The following is a 23,922-nucleotide window of genomic DNA, read 5'->3' as shown; positions in this document are numbered from 1 at the left end:
AAACTGTCTGCTCCTCTGCGGTGTCCTAGCACCCTCGTGGGGAAATTGTCACACTACCGACCTGCCTTTCTACTTCCTCCATAGACTGAGTGCTGTGAGAACTGAGACGATGCCTTATGTATCTCTTTATCTTGGTATGGAGGTACTGTTCCTGTAAAAGTTGATGAAGTAAAAAGTGAGGAGAAGAACAACAGGACTCTGCCAGAATCAAGTGGCTCCTGGGAAGTAAAAGATCTATGAGAGCTCAGACTGGCCACAAAATCTATTAGCACACAGCTGTCAGAACAGTGGAAAACACCCTGGTTCCAAAGAACCACCTGAGGGCTGTCCCACTCTCCCACAGGTCACAAAGCCTTCCTTCGGCAGAACAGGCTCAAGCATACTTCCTGCTCAGCACCCGCTTTGCCTGGCTCTGCAACAGGCCTGCTGCCTCCACTCTGGCTGACCAGCTGAGGTCCAGTTTCACACCACAGCTGCTTGCACATCAGCATCAGATTCCTGGCCCTACTCAAAGTGGCTGACATCTGTGGAAGGGCTAGAAGAAAAGAAAGCAGTGGACAGAAGATCCTACTCTTAGCAGTGTAGCTGTTAGGCCTTCTGTTCCTCTGGACTTAGAGAAAGGTATATCCAAACCCATAACATATGAATATGGGTTATCAATGGCCAGGTGGTGGGAAGCACGTGTAAAGGCAGTGAGCTTCTTGGTTGTCTTCTCTGCTCAGCCTTTTTGTGCAGCCAACTGACTTCATGGCACTTTGGCTCTCGTGACTTCCCAGAAGGTAGTACTGTGCTGGATTCTTAGAGGTACTGAACATGATAACCAGATCCACCCTGCTTCTATGCACTGTCGTCCCTGGCCAATAACCAACCAATCCTTCCTCCTATCCATTGGTTTCCTTGTGCCCAGCCTTAGGACACATCTTTTGCCACAAGGATATTCGAGTCTCAAGCGGAGAGGCTCTATAACCCCCAACACAGCAAGCTCCAAGCATGAGGAGATCACTCGTTTGAATGAACAGATATTCACCAAGGAAGAATGGTTCATTAAGGGAACTCACCCACCCCCACTTCCCCAATCTCTTTATCCCAATTCTTTCCAACTAGGAGACTAGTTGGTAAACATATTAGGATCCTCAAAGATTAAATTCATCTCTCTAGTTTAACATTATGTCCACTTTGTGTAATTACGCTGTGACTTATTATAAAACCTGTATGTGTTTTCTTCAAGCATTCTCCAATTTGTGAATCTCTGTTTACCTCCTATTTATAACTGATAGTGTACCCAGCCCAAGGTTTTTCCAACACTTGGACAGCAAGTGAACTGTCTTGAACAACAGCACCATCTAGTTATCAGCACAACAAACCATCTGACCTTGTGTTTTCTATGCACATCCATATACTTAAGCCTCCCCCTTCCCACTGCTCAAATACATGCACCCATTCTCCCTCAACTCTTAATCACATACTCATTACCTTTAACTCTCTTTATTTTTTCCCATTTTTCCCTCCTCTTCTTTGGCCTAAGAATCATTTATCTGACTCTCCTACCCAGCCAAAAAAATCTGCTTAAGTTTGTAAGTCTTTTGTTGAGGGGACTCACCTTCTTGTTCACACTGACTCACCTTTTCGTTCCCTAATGAGGACAATTCGTCGTTCTTTCACTTCTGAGCTCAGATTATCTACCATCTTATTAATGCAATTGTCCAGAACCAGGGAGTGGGTTTGGGATTTGATGTCCTTCCGACAAATGGGACATTCTACCTTTCGCTTCATCCATTCACTGATACAGTAGGAGCAGAAACTGTGGGCACAGTTCAAGGTGACAGCCTACAATGGGAATGTGAACACACATAACAGAACCGTCATGCTTACTTTCCCAGAGCAGTTGTGATCTCAATGCTAAGACAGGAGTTCATTCCCAAGGCCAAATGGAAATTTAACAATAATCCCATCTACAGGGCTTATGGAGGGTATCAGAGTCATTCCTGGGGATGAGAAATTTTAAGGTTTAAGTTAGATAATTCATTTTCTTTCTCAAAGGTAAGTTCGTAGACACAGGCTGATTTGTCTATCTCGTTCCACCAATTCAGACGACACTATCAACGCAGATTAGCTACCTTGCAAACAAATGTCACTGGACACAAGTAGGACTAGGAAGCGAGTGAATATACAAATACACCACTAATTCCCTCATGGAAAATAAATCTATATCCTGCTAATGGTGAACCAGAACTTCAATTTTAATATACGAAGGGAAGCACATTCTAAATACTCAGTACATAGAATGGTAGGAGGCATATCTCTACTCAAAAGAAACTTCAAAAAGTAAAATATATGTAAAAAATGACTAAAAAGTCTGGGGAGAAAGGAACCAAGATAATAGAAAAAATGTAATGGGTTCACTGACAGTGACTGAACTCTTAAGTAAATAAACCTGTCAGAAGAGGGAAAGCAGAAGGAGTAATTCCAATGGTCAGATTTCTTCTAGGGTCCTTTTCACTTCTAAAAATATAAACCATCCTCTTCAATAGTCTTGTTTAGGTACATCTCCTAAGATACAAGTTTTTCTGAGGCTCAAAAGTCTTCATTCCTGCTTTTAGGATGGCAGCGGAAAATAACAGAAATTATGCAGTTTTCAAATGCTAAGTTGAGCACAGAAAGCCAACTAGGAGATATTTTGTTAACTGTATGAGATAAAGCCTCACAAATAGGACTAAAAACCTGTCTGATTAAAGTAAAACCTCTTTCCAATGCTGACTTTAAGAGGTGACCGTAGAAAAAGTCAGGCAGTGTGCTGTAAACAAAGCACAGGTCAGGTTGTCTCTTAGATGTCTGTGCAGATGCCCTAGGTTGGCGAACTCATCTCCAATCCCAACCCCCCTTTCCTTGCCTTCCTCTAGCAGAATCCTGTCAAAGCAACACGGAGTTTCTCCAAACTAGGGAATCAAATGACTAGAAACTATGGAGGGAAATTATGACCTGAAGTCAAATTGGATCCAGAGCAAAAGAAACAGATCTGCTTGAGAGGGATTTCTCGGGAGGCTAATAGGCTCAACCTCCCAAAAGACTACCAGAAAGAAGGAACGAGTGTGTGCATGCATTTTCCTTTTTAACGAAATCCGAAAAGCACAGTCATTTAACAAAACTTGAGTTTAAGATCAGTGTAAGATGAACTAGTCACAAATGGTAGAATTTGTGAAAAATAAGGTCTATGCAAAAATATGACAGGGTAACAAACGGTAACCTAGGAGATGTTTCATTTTCATAGGGAGCCTCAGAGTCCCTGAAATATGTTCCACTTGGCTGCTGAATTCCCCAAGTGACCACACATCAGTGACATTTACCACTCTGTTAAAGGCTGCACTATACGCCCACTCTCAGAACTGCGTCCATTCAGAGTAAAGAAAGAGAAGCTTTAGTGAGCAGCTTTACCGATACTTCAAAAATCTAATGCCATGTGGCCCTGTTTTCTCTGAACAGCAAAGATATAAAGGCTTCACTGCAGCTAAAAATAGTGATTGTACCAAATAAACACTCAACACCACATGAAATAAGAAAAAGGATCAGTGAAGGTAAAGATGACTACAAAAACAAATGAGACATGGCCATCTCTAGAGGTCACTTTGAAGTCAAATAACTACAATAGGTTCCTAGAATAAAAACCTCTTCAGAATGTTTCCCTATAACAGAACTGGCGTAGCCAAGGCTCCATTGAGGGTTGAGAGATCAAGAAGACATAAGCCACTGCTGATAATTACCTCAATGAAGTATTCTGAGCAAATAATACATTGGAGCTCATTCTCCAGCACATCATTCACGTGGCTAAGAACTTCCTCCTTCTGTGCTTGCACCTTCTCCTTCTCCTCCTGCAAAGACACATAACCCCACCTGTCATGTGGATGACCCAACAAGAATGCAAAACAGGACAGGGAACAGGGTTAATTGTCTGAAATAGGATTCAAGATTCTAAATTAAAAATTCAACCTGGCACCGTGTCTTGAGAATAAAAACCCTTTCTCTAAGGGTGACTGTTCCTCAGAACAGCTTTCTAATATAGGGCATGGTCTTCCTTTCTTTCCTCTCTCCACTTTTTCTGTATTTGCACCATAGCTTCTGTCTCCTTTCCCAGAGCTAACCAAATGAGAAAAACTGAAGGCAGCGTACTAACCCCAGCAGCCACCCAAAACCAGAATGAGGCATTAAGTATCCTATAATTAACAGCAGTTTAGAGGTGATATAAAATCATCCCAAGCAACCAAGGACTCACTAGACATGGAAGAAAACAATCCATAGGGGCAGGAAGGCTGAATTAGTTTATAAGGTCCCCTGTGTTCCTTGCAGCTGCCTCTTCTATAAAATAAGGATAATACTTCTACTCCCTGGAGACGGGAGGCTGGGAGATGGCCTCTTCAAGTACCTTCAGGATCCAAACTCTATGATGCTTGCCACCTCCTACTCCTGCAGAGGTCTGCAGTCCAATTTCCCTGTGCTTTCCCCAAGAGGTCAGACCACTTGCAGACATACATTTTGGGGAGGACCCTAGGTGTGCTCTCTTGAAGACATTTGTTTAAATTAGCTCTCATCCCTAAAACTGAAAGTGCCAGGAGCCCCTGAGGGGAAAGAAAAGCTATTTAGGGCATATTTAAGTGGCTAATTTTTCATCTTTTATTGTCCCTTCTAATCAAAGCAAAGACTATAACACTGCTTAGGGCAGTGAAGAGAGTGTGTATGTACCCATTTTCATTAAAGTCCAGTTCCCTGAAAACCTACAAATTGCTAGGTTTAAAAAGATATGGTGGCTTTTTGCAAGTTAAGAAAGGTACTATATGATTTAAACCAAGGATAAGGATAGCAAACCAAATGAACACTGAGTCTTCTCCTTTCTGTATTCTGCTGCAGGTCTGTCTGTGGGGAAGGGTGGACTGAGAGATACAGACAGTCTTGGACATCAATTTCAGGTCAGAGGTTCCAAACTGGTGGCCTGTGGACTGGATCTACCTGGCAGATTTGTTTAGTTTGGCCCTCAGGTATTAAAAAACAAAATAGAATAAAATTGAACTTATTGCTAATATTTGAAAATTGGGATAGTTCACACAAACAATTGGATTTCTATCTTCTGTGGAAAAGTCAAAGGATCTGACAACACTGAGCTTGCATTTCTGGGCAGCAACAAGTGGCTTAGCAAAGAAGGGCTGCCTCTTCGGGGTGGGGTTGGGGAGAGGTGGCAAGTGCCCCTTTCTGGTGTGTCTCTGTCCCTGCAGCTTCCTACTGTGATCTTTTTTTTTTTTTTAATTAAAAAAATTTTTTTAATGCTTATTTATTTTTGACACAGAGAGAGACAGAGAGACAGAGCATGAGCGGGGAAGGGGCAGAAAGAGAGGGAGACACAGAATCCAAAGCAGGCTCCAGGCTCTGAGCTGCCAGCACAGACCCAACACAGGGCTCGAACTCACAGACGGCGAGATCATGACCTGAGCCAAAGTCAGATGCTCAACCGACTGAGCCACCCAGGCACCCCTTCCTACTGTGATCTTGTATCCAGGCCACTTCACTCACTTCTATTACCACTCTAACCCTGGGGGGCACCTGAGTTTATAACCCCTAATTTAAGCATTCCACTGATTTGATGTGAGAAATAATTACCTAAATGCATCAGGATGAACTGTGTTTTGACTACACGACCCCTTAGCTTGTGTCAGTGGACTACTCTGAAGGAGCATCTACCACAGCCAATGGACTAGACTGCAGGACGTGAGTCTCATTCCCAGCATTTCACTTCTTCATGAGGGAAGGAAAAAAATATTGTCTTAGAGGCAGACCCTTCCATAGGCCTGAATCATTTTACAGATTATTTCCCCTAAGGCAGGGAACAGCCATAATCTCTCTCTTTATTCACCACAGCAACCCTTGCACCGTTGGAAATGCTGAGTTGCATGTATTGACCAAATTCTAAACCTTTATCTTTTTTCTAGTACCTTGGTCTGTTCCAATTCTTTGTTCTTGGCTTGAATAATTGCTTCAAAGTCCTTCTTGCTGCGGTTTAGCTCTTCCATTAGAGCCCGATGCTGCAGAAACATAGCAGATATGTATTCAAAATGGGCTACACTGCATATTTCCTTTTCTCCATACATGAGCCTGCTCCTTCCATCAGTAGCTTTGGTTCAAGGGATCAAGGGATTGGCAATTTCAAGATAGCCTTTGTTCCTTCAGGACATCCCACTTACCTGCTGCTTTTTTTTAGAGAAGGGGGGGAGGTAGGGAGGAAGGTCATCAAATCCATTAACCCCTCTGAAAATAACCCAACCTCAATGGCCATCCAAATCAACTAAGGAACTTTACACTGCCTTTCAGATTCTGTAGGTTTGGCTGGGGGCTCAGGAATGTGCATTTTTTCTAAAGCCACCCGAGTGATTCTAGGAACTCAGGAACTCAAGAACAAGTAAGTAAATCTGAGGCTACCCAGCAATGGGAGTGGCTTTTAATAATCAGGGAGAAATGGGATTTCTAGATCATCATTTTCATTGAAATAAAAAAGACCTTTGACCTATTTATTCTACAAATCACATACTACATACTTGTGAGGCAATACTGCCTGAACCCTGCCTGTGTCTTCTGGAAGCTGACAGTTCATTTATTGTGACTTACTGCCTACAATGCACGTCAAGAGATTCCACATCTATGAGAATTTCTGAGCACCCTCACGCTTAAGTATAGCTTACACTTTAAATCTCACCTCCAATCCTTTTTTAAAGAAGGTGGAATAAAGGTAAGTATTTCTGAAAAGATATTACTCAAGAAACAACTTTTAAAATGTGTGGTCTCCCAAAAAAAGTTATATCAGATGGCCTGGGTATTCATCTTGACCACTGATTAGATGTATGTGCCTAACTTTCTCATCTATAAAATGGGAAAACAGGTGCCCCCTCCTACATCAGTGTTGATAAGAAAATAACAGATATGAAAGCATTCAGAAGTTTTAAAAATTGCCTAGTAAGTAAAAAAGAATTGTCACAGAGGGACCAACAAGGTGGACCAAGAAACAACCACTGTTTCAGTTGAGAAAGTGGTATGTCCCCCAGGCATGTTGTTAAAAACCATGACCTAAAAGTTTCCCATTTTAGGCTAATGAATGGAGACTGGCCAAGCACCTCATGCCAAATATTTTCCTATCTCTGGGGAAAGGGTGAGGAGTCGTGGGTACAAGGTACTCAATGATCACTTGGCGATTTCCAAGCAGCAGAACCTTACTCTTTTCCAGCCAATTTCAAAACGGTATCTCAATACAATTTAATAAAGCTCTAAATGAGAAATATACCTACCTTCCCACCCTAGAAAATAAACAAGCTTAGAAAATAAAATTCAAAAAGACTGAATAAATTTTCATCTAATTCTTTTCAAGACTATTTGTGCACCCCTCAAGGAAATCAAGGCAGACATCCCCACAAAGATTACAATAATACAGGGCTGTTGGCACTCTATGAAGGTTGTGAAGTAGATATGCAATAAAAGACCATAAGGATAAATTCACCTAAACAAATTCTAATGCAATTGATCAAGGAGATTTGAACCATCTCACTAACCTCCTGACAAAACTTGCATTAAACTACTAATCATAAACACATAAAGTTTAGAAGATAAAGTGGGTTTAAAAGATGCAAAAGAGCTTGTAAAAAAATAATCAGATGATAGTCAAGTTACATGAAATAAATTACAGGCAACCTTTTAGGGGAATTTTATTCCTGTGAGCCTTGCCCTTTCAGTCAATCGGTATGTTCTGCTGACTGTTAAACTACATTCTCAACCTGACCTAAAACGCTTAATTGGAACATTCTTGAATGGTTTCTGGATGGCTTCAGCTCAGGAACAGTGAGGTAATAAAGGCCCTTGCAGGCTCTGGTGGCCAAGTCATAGCTTGAAATTCCCCTCTGCTGCCCTCACCTTTCTGGAAGTGCAGACACTTCCCCAGAGAGCCTCCTAATTGCTACAGGCTCAGTTCCATCTTCACTAGAGCAACTTCTGCTCAGATGAAGATGTACGTTTTCATGCTGCGGTCTGGCATGTCTGTGAGGCCAAATCTCCGACCTGATGGTATGAGCAGCTGTTGTCTGCAGACTGGAGATGCCACAGAGGTGTGTGCTAAGCAGAAGAGGCAGCCAGTGGCCATGTGAGGTCTGGCTGCCCCCCACTCCCCAGCCCACTATAATCTCAGTACAGTGGCAAGAGGTAAGTTACCTCCTGTAGAGCCTGGGCCAGCTGTTGCTTCAGGTCCTCTTCTCCTTGTTCCTTCTCCAAATCCTGCAAAGCCAAAAACAAAATGGAAAATTTCCCTGCAGGGAGGTGGGGGAAAAGAAACAAAATCTAGCAACAAGCAGAGCAGACTGGCTCCTGAGAGCATCTGGAAACGACAGGGGGCAGGGAGCAGGTGGAAAACCTCCCGTTTCACTTCAGGCTCTTGGCAGGAAGGGATCTGAGCAGAGTTAACTGCTCAAACACTGCACACCTGAGGGCTGTCACCTTCAAGCTGCCACTCAGGTTGTTCTGGAGAGAAACCCTGGGGTAATACTCCAAGTGTCCTTCACTGGCTAATGTCATGACCCCCAGAAAGATGTAAACTGAGAGATTCTAAGCCACCAAATATCTAAACTCGGGATATAATCCCCCAGGTTGACACTCACAAGCTCCACCATGTTTCTTCGCTCAATTCTGGCCACGCTGTCTCTTAGTGTGAGTATCTCTTCTAGACTGCTTCTCTTCCTTGCCTGAGCTTATGCTGTTTTCTCTGTCAGCCCCCTGTGATGTGGATGTCTTCCACATCATCATTGCCCTACATTCAGCACCTTCTACAAGAACCTCTGAGCCTTTCCCTCGTTAAGAACTGCCTACCCATTTAATATGCCAACTGGAAATTGTTCTCTAGGGGCGCCTGGGTGGCTTGGTCGGTTAAGCGTCCGACTTCGGCTCAGGTCATGATCTCACGCTCCGTGAGTTCGAGCCCCGCGTCGGGCTCTGTGCTGACCGCTCAGAGCCTGGAGCCTGTTTCAGATTCTGTGTCTCCCTCTCTCTCTGCCCCTCCCCTGTTCATGCTCTGTCTCTGTCTCAAAAATAAATAAACGCTAAAAAAAAAAAAAAAGTTAAAAAAAAGAAACTGTTCTCTAATTTAAATATATTAACTTAAAACTGTTCTGAGTATTATATTTCTTAATGGCAAGAACCATTTATTAAGCCTCTTAATAACCACCTGATGTCTAAGTATACTGCCATAGGTGCTAAAAAAAAATCTGTGTGAAGTAGTAGGAGAAGAATAAATCCCTAGGGCTTGGTGGCAAAGGGAAATGCTGCTAATAAACAAAGGACTAGATACATTTCACCATGAGCCATTTCTATATGACCCTCTAATACCCACAGAAATTCTCTAAGCCAGTCCTTTTTGCCTTTCTCTACCATTCTGATATAGAAAAAGATTTTATAACTATATCCTGAAGCATACCCAGAGCAGCCACAAATATTAATTAATAATAACTCTTGTTCCTGAACACATTAGCCTTTAAAGAGGCTTCTGCTCTGGTGAAGGTGTCATACACTAAATATGTAGAGATAAGCCTCCCTCTATTAACTTCAAGAACTAGTCCAGGCTGGGTAAGGGAAGCAAAAAGGTACACATAAACAAGCAATGAATATCCTGAGAAAGACCTATTTAATCCATGGCCTTTGCTAATGCTACCAGTTCAAGTGGAAAGCAGAGATTAGAATGAAAATTTTAAATTGTTCCAAACTTAGTCAACACTACTGGTTGTTCCTCGCCCTGAGCAAAGTAAACAAAACAGAAAAGCTTATTCACTTCAATCCTGATTGGTCCTTTTTATTTCTAAGTCAACAATGGGGAATTCTTGACATTCAATATTACCTGAGCAAAGAGATGGGAGTAAAATGTATGCTTCTAGCCAGATTGGAACTGATATTTTCAGCAGGACCAGAAATCAGCTCTAGCCTAGAGGCTTTGTGCAAGAGCTTATCATCTAAGCAAATGACTCAGGGATGGGGACACATTTGGTCTTACCTTGATACAGCTAAGACAATCATTCTGCCTCCCCGCTAAAGGCACTGTGGAAAGTGGCTTACCACTCAACCCAACAACTGAGTCACAGTATACTTGTCCCCTCCAATGCTAGTTGCTCAGGATAGAAACAAAAACATTTTCTGCCTTTCTAGGCTCCCACTTCCTAGGTTAGCTAGAGTTAACTAACCATCAGAGCTAGTAAGTTGCCAGGTACAACAAGGGCAGAGTAACCACCTGACTCATAGCTGCCTTGAGGTTAACTGGTTTGGCTTTGACACACCAAAGAAAGATAATTCCTAGGGACAATTACTGGTTTAGTTGGAGTGTACTGTGGTTCTGTGGCATCCTGACCTTCATCCAACCCCTCTCTGAATCTGCCTCAGTTCTCAGGTGCCTCAGCTTTATATCCTGAGATCAACTGCATCCTGGCTGGCTCTCCCAGCCCCCTTCAGCCAACACAGCACCCAAACTCTGGCTCTTGGTCATCGTGCTGAAGCCTTAACCCTGCACTCAACTCCCTTCTCCCATCTAAGTCTTCTTCTCCCATTCTACTTCCTGTTCCTGGCACTCAGCATGTGGTCCCTGACCCAGAAACAGAGAGCTATGGCCAGAGGCCCACCAAAGGCCTACCCACCCCTGAGGAGCACTGGTGTCCCTTCCTCCTATGCCGTACCTGGAGATGCTGTTCCTCTTCCTGGAAAGTCTTCTCTAGCTGTTCCACTCTGGCCTGTTGCTGGGCCTGCTCTGCACATAGCTGGGACTGTAAGTCCTGCAGCTCCTGCTCCATTTTTACGATTTTCTTTGAGTTCCCTTTTTGGGTCTGTTTTTTCACATTCAGTACAGCTACCTGTTTTTCCTGCATTTGTGTTTTCAGCTTCAGAATCCTGGACATGGTCACCCTGAACAGTGCTAAGCTGCTGTGAGATGCTGAAGGGTTTGAGGCTTTCTGCTTCTTATGATGAAGCTCTATGACTTTTGTGGAGCCAGGGTAAACATGAACCTCTGTGGCCTTCTCACTTGGCTCAAGAGAAGTCAACTTAGGATCCAAATATTCAGAGGGCTGACTGGCCACTTCACCTTTCCCATGAGACTTCACTGGTTGACCAGATTCACAAGATACTTTACTTATTTTGGATTTCAAATTTGAGGGGCCTTCAGCTCCAGGGCCCTCTAATTCATCCAAACTAAATTTCCTTTTAGTTCTCAATCCCTTATTTTTTCCCGTCATCTGGTCATTCTTTGGGGCAAGACAAGGATACATCCTGTCCCACTCTTCTTCAGTAACTTCATATTCATACTCTGCATTCTCCTTATTTTCCAGAGGTACCCCAAGCTGGATGTGGTCTCCCTTATGGATAGAATAGACATTTAAAGGTTCTAGACGTTGTCTGTTCAGCCAAACACCATTCAGACTCTAGAGAAAGGGAAATAAAGACAAAATAAGCTTCATGATTTTCCTCCTCTTAATGGAACGTTTCTCCTGATGCTACAAAAACTTCTGCCTTTTCAGAAGGAAAACCCCTGAGAACAAACAGAAAAGGTTGATAAACCATCACCCTTAGAAATAGCATTTCTGAAACAGCTTTGGCTTTTTACCTATATTTCACATCCATGCCTCCACAGAGAACTGCCTGTGTAACAGGCAGGAATTACCTTATTACTGGCAGATGAATTACTCAAATAAATGCAGCAGCACTAAAAGAAACTGCAACTGAATAGCTCCTATTGACCTAAACTGGGGGCAATGGCCCAAGACTGGAAAAATGGCTATTAGTGAAGGAAGTAGTATCTAATGATGAGGTTCAAAAGATAGGCTTAGCCAGGAAAATCACACAAGCACTGTCTCTAAATGTGGTCCCTGAACACATTGGTGAATGAGCAAAGCACTTCCCAGCACACATACATAAACCTAAAAAGAGTGTATCAATACCTTGTACTGGGGTCAACCTGCAGGTGGGATCTGACCCAATTAATAGCACCAAAGGTCCAGGGGGTAATACAGCACAGTGGTTAAGAGATGGAGCTTTGGCTCAGACAGACTTGAGTTCATAGCCCCAATGCACCACCTTGGGTTTATTAGTTGCATGGCCTTCAGCGATTTACTTAACCTCTGTATCTCAGTTTTACCTGTAAAATAGGGATAGTACAGTTCCTAACTCATACTGTTCTGTGAAGAATGAAATAATACATGTAAAACACTAAGCACAGTGACTCACATATAATAAATGCTCAATATATATTTACTTTAATGACTTAAATTAAGCCATAGTGTAGGGGTTAAGAGCATGGACCCTGGAGTCGGACTGCCTGGATTTATAATCTGGCTCCATCACTTAATAGCTGTGTAACTTTGGGTGACTTTCTTAACCTCTCCATGCTCCAGTTATCACATCTATAAAATGGAGGATAATAATAGTCTCTCCCTCATGGAGTCTGTGTGGATTTAATGAGATGACATATGTAATGTACTCAGAAAAGTGCCTGGCACATGGTAAGTATTATATAAGTGTTCACTACTATTATTATGTTCTGGCTCAATTGACTTATCAACAGTTATTTCAATTCTATGCTCAGCATCTTGCAAGGTAAATATACTGAGCACAAAAGTAGAAGATATGAAAACAACTTTTAGCAGCTGACTGTGGAAAGGAAAACATGAGGGCACACATAAGTAAATGTGGGATTACACAGCACAGCCTATAAATGCAAAGGAGTATCATATAGAGACGGGCTAGAGAAGAGATGCTAAACAGAGATGACGCATTCTAAAACAGACTTGAAACAAATGTACGATTTAAAGTTTAAAGAGACAAGTGGGAGTGTGCCTGGTTGGCTTGGTCAGAAGAGCATGTGACTCTTGATTTCGGGGCATGAGTTCAAGCCCCATGCTGGGGGTAGAGATCACTTAAATAAATAAACTTGGATGGAAGGAAGGGAGGGAGGGAGAGAAGGAGGGAGGAAGGAAAGAGAAAAAAGAAAAGAGACAAGTGGACATTTTAACCCATAGGAAGGAAGGAAGGAAGGAAGGAAGGAAGGAAGGAAGGAAGGAAGGAAGGAAGGAAGGAAGGAAGGAAGGAAAGAAAGAAAGAAAGAAAGAAAGAAAGAAAGAAAGAAAGAAAGAAAGAGGAAGGGAAGAAAGAGGAGAGGGAAGAGAAGGAAAGAGACAAGTGAACAATTTAACTCATAATAAGAACGTATCTTTGGGACACAGGCCAGAGATGAAGGTCACATATGAACTGGGACTAAGACTATATTCAAGTTGGTAACGATAGCTACCTCCTCGCGGCTAGAATACCTGATCAGCCCAAATATGAGGGATGGGAGGCTTGACCACAAGCCACAAAGGATGAAGAATAGATTTGGATCTCAGCTCTGGATTGGTTTTAGGCCCTTGTTTCTGGTTTTGTGTTATCTGGCCAGAGTGGGGAGAGGGAGAGAAAGACGAGCATAGATACATATAGAAAGACTGGCTTTAACTCACTGCCTTGGCCCTAACCTGGCTTATCTGACCAACCTTCTCCCAACTTTTCTACTCATATTCAGCCTGAGAAATTATGGAGAGTGATCGGTTCTGATTTCTGAAACAACATATGCAGGAATAAAAAGGAGGGGGAGGAAGGCCCAAAGAATGTATTTGAGAACAGTTCTATAGCAGAATAGTCAATTATAGATTATACATAGGAAAAAGGTTTCAGGAAAAGTAGTATGACACAGGAGGCCACCTACTGCCAAGGTATAGACATTTAAGAAGAATCTCAAAGACAAAGAGAAGGTTAAGAAGGCTATAGAAGCAACCTAAGACTAGAGTGAACAAAACCCTAAAAAGCTAGGGTGAACTTTCAAGACGTATTGCAACCCTCTGCAAGATCCTCTGCAGTAACCTGCCTCCTTGAGAGCCCTTTGAGATCTGGAAAATAAACTCTCACAATTTTCCCATCACTTTTTATCCCTGGATCCCTCTGTTTATCCATTCATCACTCCTTGGTGACATCTAGTGGTATACTTTGGACCACAGCCCCAACTCAGGTCTGTTCACAGGGCGACGGTAGAAAAGGATGAAATTACCACGGCTGTATAAGAACAATCATGTACTGCCCAGGATATGATCTCAAATGCAACAGCTTAAATAAATCAAACTGGGGGCACTTGGGTGGCTGTCAGTTGACCATCCAACTTCAGCTCAGGTCACAATCTCCCTGGTTTATGAGTTCAAGCCCTGCCTCGGGCTCTGTGCTAACAGCTCAGAGCCTGGAGCCTGCTTCAGATTCTGTGTCTCCCCGGCTCTCTCTGCCCCTCCCCCACTCGCACTCTGCCCCTCTCTTAAGAATAAACATTTAAATATATCTATCTCAAACTGTGTTTAAGCCTTTTTTTTTTTAAAAGTTCATTTTTGAGAGAGATAAGAGCGTGAGAAGGGGAGAAGCAGAGAGAGAAGGAGACACAGAATCTGAAGTAGGCTCCAGGCTCTCACCTGTCAGCACAGAGTCCGATGCGGGGCTTGAATCTACAAACCACGAGATCATGGCCTGAGCCAAAGTTAAACGCTTAAGCAACTGTGCCACCCAGACACCGCCAAGCCTTTCTTGATAGTTTTCACAATCACCAGTTTGAGCACTGTCAGCAGCAGCAAAGTGATAACCAAAGAAAAGCCTGCCCAGTGACTCTCAGCCATCAATGGGAAAAAAGTGGGATCACCTGCACCCCCTTCAACACCAATTACTTCACTTGATGCTCAATCTCTGTCCAGCATTTTTAATCCGTTTGAGTGGAAACCCAAAGCCAACGGGCAATGTTTTCATGCAGTTCATCAAATGATTTATGTAACCCAGTGGTTCTCAACCCTGATGTACAGTGAAATCACCTGGAAATGTTTACAAGAAATAGTGACTGGGTTAAATGGTCTGAGATGGGGACTAGACATCAGAATTTTAAAAATCCAGTTTATATACAAACACAGAATATGCAATTTGTATCAAGACACAGTGCCCCTTTGCAGTCGACCCTTCCCTCATTCCCAGGCAACTACTCACCTATTCTCTGCCCTACATAGGTTTGCCTTTTCCAGAATGTTGTATAAATGGAACCACACCAGTATGTATCCTTTTGAATCTGGCTTCTTTCACCTAGCATAATGACTTTAAGATTTATCTACTTTGTTGCATTAACAGCAGTTTGACATTTTTACTGCTGAATAATATCCTAAGTCATGGATGTTACCAGTTTGTTTATCCAGTCCCTAGTTGTTTCTTCCAGTTTCTGGTGACTATGAATAAAGCCACAAGAACATTCACATACAAGTTTCTGTAAGAACATAAGTTTTTATTAATTTGGGACAGGAAAAGGAATGTTGGATAAGTACATGTTTAACTGGAAGAAACTGCCAAACTGGTTTTCAAAGTGCTGATATCATTTTGTATCCTCACTTGCAATGGTTAAGAGTTCCAGTTACTCTGCATCCTTACCGGCACTTGGCATTAGAAATTCTTCACTAAAATATAACATACAAACATAAAAGTGCACAAATCATAAATATATAACTAGATGAATAATCACAAAGTGAACATCTCAGTGTAACTACCACAAGGTTAAAAAAAAAAAAATTACACATTCTCAGCATCCCAGAGACCCCCTGGGCTTCCTTCTAGTCACTAAGCCCCTCCCCCTCCATACATAAGGGGACTGTCAGCCTGGCTTGATGTCACATATTAGTTTTGCCCGGTTTTGACAATTATATAAATGGCATCATATAATATGTATTCTTTTGTGTCTGTCTTCTCTAACTCAATATTGTGACATTTATCCATGCTGCTGGATATAGTGGTAGCTCATTCACATTCATTCTAGTATAGTGTTTCATTTTAAGATTCTACCGTTGATAAACACTTGGGTTGTTTCCTTGGGAGTGAAAATATTGTTGTGAGGTGTGTGTGTGTGTGTGTGTGTGTGTGTATGCAACTTTAATAAATAATGCCAAATAATTTTCCAAATTTGTTATGCCAATCTATACCTCTACCAAAAGACAACTTGACAATACCTGGCATCATCAGTATTTAATTTTAGCCACTCTGGTGGATATGTAGTGGTATTCCACTGTGGTTTTAATTTGCATTTCCCTTATCATTAATGAGGCTGAACAACTTCTCATGAACACTGAACATTTGGATATAATCTTTTGTGAAGTGTCTGGCTCTTGCCCATTTTTAAAACTGGATTATCTTTCTTTTTCTTATTGATTTGGAGTTATGTACATATTCAAATATAAAGTCCTTCATTGGTTATGTGCAGCAAATATCTTCCACTCTGAGTTTGCCTTTCACTTTCTTAATGGTGTCTTTTGATGAATGGAAGTTCTCAATTTTAATATGATACCACGAGTATTTTTTAAAAGAACCCCAGGTAAGCACAAAAACTGGAAACAGGGTTGACAATCACTGCTCCAGCTGCTGGAAGACCAGAAGTTGAACTGTCCCAAGCAACAAGGTGTGTTCACAGACAGTATAATTCACCAGAGACATGAAATGCCATAGTGTACAGAAGCATGAAGGTGGGACTCACCAGGGAGCAGATGAATAACAACACGATAGGAGGAGAAAGGTTCAAACTCCATGCCCAAATCTCTAGGACTGAAGGCAAGAAAACCCACCAAGGCATTTCAGATGGACCCTCAAACAACCAATTTTCTGAAACAGCTGGATATGAATACCTACAATGAGCCATCTCAAGAGCTTTCCAACTGAAATGCACACAACTACAATATTTTGTGTGCAGACTCAGCAGTCCTCCACAGTTTTTCTTTTTTTTAAGCCAATTTAAACTAAAATTGCATTTGTTGCAATTTTTGTATCTGTACTTAAGCTTTCATTTTCTGGCCATTCCAGCATATAAGAGAGACCATTTAATGAAGAGAGAATGCAGTTCTGAGTTTTGAATTCTTAGAAGTATCTACCTCTTGAAAAGACTTGGCAAATGACTTCAAACATGACCATAACAATAACATCCTGCACGTGAAATTCAAATCCTTCATCAGAAGAAGAGGACTGCCGAGGCATGGTGCCAGAAAAAAGCCACAAAGGAAAGGAGCGTTTGTTAAGGAAAAAAAAATGGGGGGGGAGTGCTTTTACCTGTAAGAGTAGTTGCTCCATCAAAACACTTGACTCACAGCTTCTCTTAAAAATCAGTTACCTCACAAATGGAATCAAAGCTAAGAGGCTTAAACCAGAAAAGGCTTGGAAGAATCAGGAGCCTACCTTTCCTCTGTATTATCTGTCTGAGACCTCAGAGAGGAATCTCATGGTAACAACAGCCCTGGAAGAAAACATACACAGCTAACACTGGAGAGCAGCCCAGAAGCACAGTCATGATCTGTCGCTGGCATGGGCCACCTCTGTCCCTGAAGCTGATGTTCAAGGAACAGTAAAATCAGTCAGTTGGTGGCTTCCCAACCTTTCAAAATCTGCTATCCCATAAATGGTGTATACCCATACTACACATCATCAAAGAGAAGAGCACCGGAGAACTTACCTCTATAATACTGTAATTCCATTTCTCAGACAGCCAACTCTGATAAGGAAAATGTCTTTTCCTAAAGTGGTTCGATATAAGCTATTGCAGGGGCTTTAAAACCTGACGTCTATGACTTAGATATGTATAATTAATTTTTTTAAATCATGCAACCAGTACAGGTTTCCCCTGCTATCCAAAAGGAGAGTGCTCCCATGAAGCCCTTCTTCATAAGCCGCTGGTGCAAAGTAAAGATGCAACTACCATTAACTTATATGGGAAAATATTTTTATTGTTCTCAGACACATAATATAGCCTCTTTTAGGCTTTTCTGATACCTTAGGACATCACCTGCTAATGGAAACACAAAATAAATCAAGATTAAAACACTGATGCTCACAGACACAGTTCAAAACTATGGAACCTTGGGCGCTTGGGTGGCTCAGTCGGTTAAACACCCAACTCTTGGTTTCAGCTCAGGTCAGGATCTCAAGGTTTGTGCAATTGAGCACCATGTCGGCTTCTGCGCTGACAGCACAGAGCCTGCTTGCGATTCTCTCTCCCTCTCTCTGCCCCTCCTCCGCTCATGCACAAGTTCTCTCTCTCTCAAAATAAATAAACTAAAAACAAAAAAACAAAACAAAAAAACCCCCACAACTATGGCACCGTGAAGCTGAGATGCTGAGTGTAGCTCCCTGTGAAAGAGCTCCCCGGTGCCACTCTCAAAGCTCTGGTGTGTGCTGCCTCTATAACAGCTCGCTGCAAAACAAATGCTAAGCGCTATTTTCGCCTTATTTTGTAAAAGTGAAAATCCTCTTCTGATTTCTTTTAGTTAGCAAATACAGGTACCAATGTAGGTCTCTTGTAAAAGCAAAATGTAGGATAGATAATGTGAACTTTCCAAAAGCAGGACATATCTGTATAGCAAATCACTGCATACCTCCTTGGTGTTTGACAACAGGACATAGTAGAGACTTATTTGAGTTCCAGCCCTGGTTCATTCATTCACTTCAACAGTCAGTTAGAAGGCCCCTGGGCAAGTCAATTTATCTCCCTGGGCCTCAGATTCATCTGTTCCCAGAAGAGATTAACCTTGATCATCTCTAAGGCCCCCTTTCAGTGCCAATTTCTATTCTGCTCATAATGTCTTGCCAAGAGTGCCAAACCAATTTACTTAGCACTTATACTCTCTTCTTCAATATAGTGCCAACTCAACTTAATTCTAGTCAGGAAGGTACTTTCTCAACAGCTTAAATCTAGCAGTTTTAAGCATGCAAAATGAGGCAGGCCTGCAGGATACCTGTGAGACTGTGAATTATAATAAGAAATATACATTTGGCCTTTATCCCTGTTTCTAAGCGCGGAGCTCCTAAAAACTCTTGGAATTTCCTAAGTGGTGAGACGGAAAGGCGTCTTTTGTTATGCTAATGAGGCAACTTTGGGACCATCCCAGGTCACCTAAGGATGGGGGTCTAATTGCTAGGGGAACCAACTAAGTAACCAGAGGGTTGAAACTTTCAGTCCCACCCCTCAACTTCCTGGGAAGGGAGAGGGACTGGTCGTTGAAGTGATTACCAACAGCCAATGATTTAATCAATCATGCTGTGTTATAGAGCCTCCACAAAAACTCAAAAGGATGGGTTCAGGGAGCTTCTGGGTTGGTGACTATATGGAGGTGTTGAGGGAGTGGAATACCCATATAGGACATGAAAGCCTTGTGCCCTTTCCTGTATACCTTGCCCTACACATCTCCTCTGTCTGGATGTTCATCTGAATTCCTTACCATATCCTTTCATAATAAACTGGTAAACTTAAGTAAATGTTTCCCTGAGTTCTGTGAGCCACTCTAGCTAACTAATCAAATCCAAAGGGGAAGGAGGTCATTAGAACCAGTTGGTTCCAGTTGGTTAGAAGTACAAGTAAACAACTTGGACTTGTGACTGGCATCTGAAGTCCAAGGAAGGGGTCCCTGAAGCCTCCAATCTACAGCTGTTGGTCAGGAGCATAGGGGTTAACCTATGGAATCTGATGCTATTAGAACTGAGTTGAATAGTAAGTAGGACTCCAAGCTGGTGTCCCAAGCACTGCTTGGTGGTGGGAGGGTAACTGCACCCACCTCAGAATTGGTCTCAGAACCATTTAATAACCTTCTTTCTAACAGGTGTCTTTACACTCCCTTCAACCAGAGCAATGTAAGATGGCATCTGAAGACATTTCATACTTCCTAATTTTTAGCTATCAACATGAGAATTTCTCTCACGGCACAATCTCTATTTTCACCATATCCCTGAGTGCTTGTATATCTATCTGCTCATTAGGCACTTCCTAATTGCTGGGCTTTACACACTATTTCACCTCCCTTAGTATTCACACCAGACCAGTGATTTTCAAAGTTATTCAAAGGAAATCTTCCTCAAAACATGAATATGTAAAACAGATTAAAAAGGGGGTGGGAAGTATTTGCTCTGATTGAAAGGAATAGGGAAGGGAAGGAGCTAAGTCCAGTCAGCTCAGCTCCCTCCTCCTCCCAGTGCTCTGAACCACAGGTGTACTCCAGAATATTCATCAGATTTCCAAGGTCTCTGGACCTATGACTCACAAAGGCCAATTCCCCCAGTAACTTAGTCTAGTTTCTGGAGCAGGACCTACTGCTCCAATTCAGGTATTCCCTTCAAAGTAAAATACTTTCATTCAAGTCATTAGAAATTATTTTGGTATAATCTAATCCCTGGCAGCATACAGAAATGTCTGTCTCCAAAGAAGAAAACTGGGTGGCTGGGGAGAAGATATTACTTTTGAGCCTTTTAACTTTGTATCATGTACTACCTATGCAAAAAAAAAAAAAAAAAAAAAAAAAAGGAATTTAAAAATAAACAAAAATTTAGTAAAGTCAACAGGCTTCTATATATTCCTGTACCTTGTTGTCCATAATTGTCCACTGGCCCTCGACATTCTGCTTCAAAACACAGTGGTTTCGGGAAATCATCAGAGGGCAGATTTTTGATACCAGTTGGTATGTGACACCAAATCCTCGCCCTATAGTCACCTAGGAAGACAACAATGTAAGAGACATAATCAGTCATTCTGCTGAACAGGGAGGTCCTTTACAATCTTGTCAACCAGCAATATGCACATGTCCTGACTTATGAAACCAGACTCTCATGAAACCCAATCTCATCAGCTATCTCCTTCAGCTACCATGGGAGCCATCAGTTAGAAAAAAGCAAGTTCTGACATGAAGAAACAGCTGAATGAAGTTAATCATGGAATGTCAGGGTTGGGAGGACGCTGAAAGGTCATGAGATGGAGGAAAACCTTTCCACACACCCCAATCAATTAGTCTTAAACACTGCCAATGACTATAACATCTATACAAGACCGCTGCTCCAATTTTTTAATGGTCCTGACTTGGCATCCTTCTCCCTATAAATTCCATCCTTTGGCCTGAGCACCATGAAAAAATCTCCCATCCTCCTTCCACTTGACAGCTATAAAGTATCTACCTAGTCTTTTCTTGGCCCTATGTTCCCAGTTACTTCAACCTACCTCCCATGGCATATGTTTGAGTCTCTTTGCTATCCTAATAGATCTGTGAAGAGACTCCTGGTTTATTTTTATTCCTGGATGCCATATTAAAAAAATAATTTTTGTAACACAGTCAAATGCAAGTATCACTTTCCCAGTTCTAGATATTATCACTGGAGCATATAAATTGCATTAGCTTTCACGGCAGATCTATCACACTGCCAATGTATCCTCAGGCTTAGGAATGATTAAATTTCTTGGTCTAACCCTCCCCCAAGAATTGCTATGCTAAGTCATGTCTCTTCTGTCCTATACTTGACTAGTTGGCAAATTTGGATTCGAGTGCAGGACCTTACATTGATTCCTATTAAATTCCATCTTGTTAGTTCAGCCTATCACATGAGCTTGTCAAGACCTTTCTGAATTTTTAATCTGCCATCAGACATACTCAATATCCCTTCCAGCTTTGACTCATCTACCAAACTGATATGAGACCCTCTCTACATTCATTTAGGGCACAGATAAAAAATATTGAAACAGGATGGAGCCAAAGGCAAAGCTCCCAGGAAAGCCTAGTAAACATTATACCAAACAATCTGGGTATACCTTTAACCAGTTGTAATTCAACCAAGAGTCTTTGCATCAAGTTCATATTTTCTATCTTATCCATGAGAAGACATCATGAGAGCCTCTGGAAAAGGTTGCAAAGAAGCCTCAATTCCCATCCATCACACTTTCCTGATAGACCAGTTTAGTTTATAATAACTCTGTCAAGGAAGAAAATGAAATTCTCCCGAGATTTAGATCTTAGAATCCCCTGCTTATTCTTCTTGGTGCACAAGCCACCTCTTTAATGACCCATACCACAACCATAGCTGAGAACATTAAGCCAAATGGTCTGTGGTTTGGTATAAGCTACCCATTTTGCTCCTTTTGAAAATCTTTCAGAATCATGCCTGTCCTCCTCAGTCCCTCAAGGACCACCATGACTCTCCTTGCCCCAATCTATTCTTCCCCTCAAACTCTCATCTCAGTAACTGACACCACCATCCAAGCAACTGCTTAGCCCAAAACCAAGGAGCCATCTTTGATTCTTCTCTGTCCCTCATCCTGACATTAAAATCATCAGCAAATTCTGCTGGTTGTAATTCAAATATATCCTAAATCTGTTCATTTCTCTCTATGGCCAATACCTTGGTCCATACAACCTGACCTCCACCAGTTAGGCTGTTCTTGTTCCTGCCCTGCACTCCCTGACTCAGACCAACTTCGTTCTTCACACAGCAGCTGCAGTGGTATCATACAAACTCTAAATCAGACCATTTCCCTTCTTTTCAAACTACATTCATGATCCAAACTCCCTTCCATAGCCTATAAGGCCTGAATGTCCTAACCCCCTCCACCTCACACACACAGGTGTACCTCACACCACAGACAGAAACACTCACCACTGCCTGAGGGTCTTTTCACAAGTCCCCTCTACTTGGAACACTCTTGTCTGAGACATCTGCACAGGCTCCTTCTCATCTTTCAAGTTTCAGCTCCCCAAGGGCCTACCCCGATTACCCTAGAGTTGTTGCCTGCTCCCTCCCCGACCACTGCATTCCTTCATGTTGTTAGCATGCACTTGTCACAATCCAAAATTACCTTGTTTGCTTTACCTATTTATTCCTCCCCCCTTACTAGAATATAAATTTCGTGAGCAGGGACCTTATCTGTCTCGTGTACCACTGTTTCTGTACCTGGGACAGCACTTAGTAAGAGTTTGTGAGTGGAAGAATAAAGAGCTTATGCATCCTCCCAGATTCTAGGATGAGCATTTTTTAGCTCAGAAATTGGAAACTCAGTTATTACCTCTGAAAACTATGGAGCAGCAGCCAGGAACTCTTACAATCTGACTTAAGTTCTTTAGTTCTTCGAACAGTTTGCCAGAAATCCCATTTGTTATCCAAGTTCCTCAGAATTAACATATATATCCTTCAAAAATGGAATGTTTAGGGGCACCTGGCTGGCTCAATCAGAAGAGCATGTGACTTTTTAAAGTTTATTTATTTATTTTGAGAGACAGCAAAAAAAAAAAAGCACGCATGAGTGGGGGAGGGGCAGAGGGAAAGGGAGAGAGAATCCCAAGCAGGCTTGGTGACAGCACAGAGCCAGGTGTGGAGCTCGATCTCATAATCAAACCATGAGATCATGACCTGAGCCACAATCAAGAGCCAGACACTTAACTGAGCCACTTAGGCACCCCTCAGTCAGTAGAGCACGTGACTCTTGATCTCAGGGTCATGAGTTCAAGCCCTATGCTGGGCATGTAGCTTATTTTTAAAAGTTAATTTTTTTTTTAAATGAAACGTTTAAGGGTTTATCTGTCATCCATATTCAGTAAGAATTTTCATGTAGGTAGCTTTATTTCTAATAAAGGAAGTATTCCATAGCCTATTTTAATACTTATGGAGAGACAGCCACACAGCCCTTGACAACTGCCTGGGTAAAGCATTACAGAAAAGGGAGATGAATGGCTATTTTTTTTGAAATTGCCTCCTGCAGACTCTGAATCCATGAACGTAAGGAATCATTCTTTTTTGTCCTTCCCTTTACTGTCTGGTCCTAGAATGTACCTTCGTACACCAAGGTTAAAGAGTCTGTGGTGAGTTTATCCGGATATTCCAGCACCATTTGCACATGAAAGTAAACTTTGCAAGGGAACTGAGTGCCAATAAACCACCAATGCATATGCTGGGGGTTGTTTCTATTTACAACAATTTTGCAATCCTTACCCACTTTTGCTGCTATCCCATTCCTCCCGGGGATGATTCCTATTGTTTCCCAAATGGCCAGCA

General features: G+C 42.0%; 1 protein-coding gene across 5 annotated transcripts in view; it reads right to left on the bottom strand.

Moving 5' to 3' along the window:
* RNF8 (ring finger protein 8) overlaps positions 1-23,922 on the bottom strand; it is a 33,102-nt gene that overhangs the window by 6,083 nt on the left and 3,097 nt on the right. For 2 of the 5 annotated variants that reach the window (XM_045057469.1, XM_023253930.2), the window contains exons 2-7: positions 20,475-20,603; positions 10,731-11,471; positions 8,233-8,295; positions 5,976-6,065; positions 3,759-3,866; positions 1,623-1,827 (exon numbers count right to left, since the gene is read on the bottom strand). In XM_045057469.1, the coding sequence (XP_044913404.1) occupies positions 1,623-1,827; positions 3,759-3,866; positions 5,976-6,065; positions 8,233-8,295; positions 10,731-11,471; positions 20,475-20,543 (1,276 nt within the window). In that variant the 5' untranslated portion in view covers positions 20,544-20,603. The remainder of the gene's footprint in view (positions 1-1,622; positions 1,828-3,758; positions 3,867-5,975; positions 6,066-8,232; positions 8,296-10,730; positions 11,472-20,474; positions 20,604-23,922) is intronic. The other 3 variants (XM_023253931.2, XM_045057468.1, XM_045057470.1) reach the window with 3 other exon arrangements.

Source organism: Felis catus, chromosome B2 (genome assembly GCF_018350175.1).
Source record: "Felis catus isolate Fca126 chromosome B2, F.catus_Fca126_mat1.0, whole genome shotgun sequence".
Lineage (NCBI taxonomy): Eukaryota > Metazoa > Chordata > Mammalia > Carnivora > Felidae > Felis > Felis catus.
Note: the sequence above shows the minus strand (reverse complement) of the source record. Positions and strands in the feature narration are given on the sequence as shown.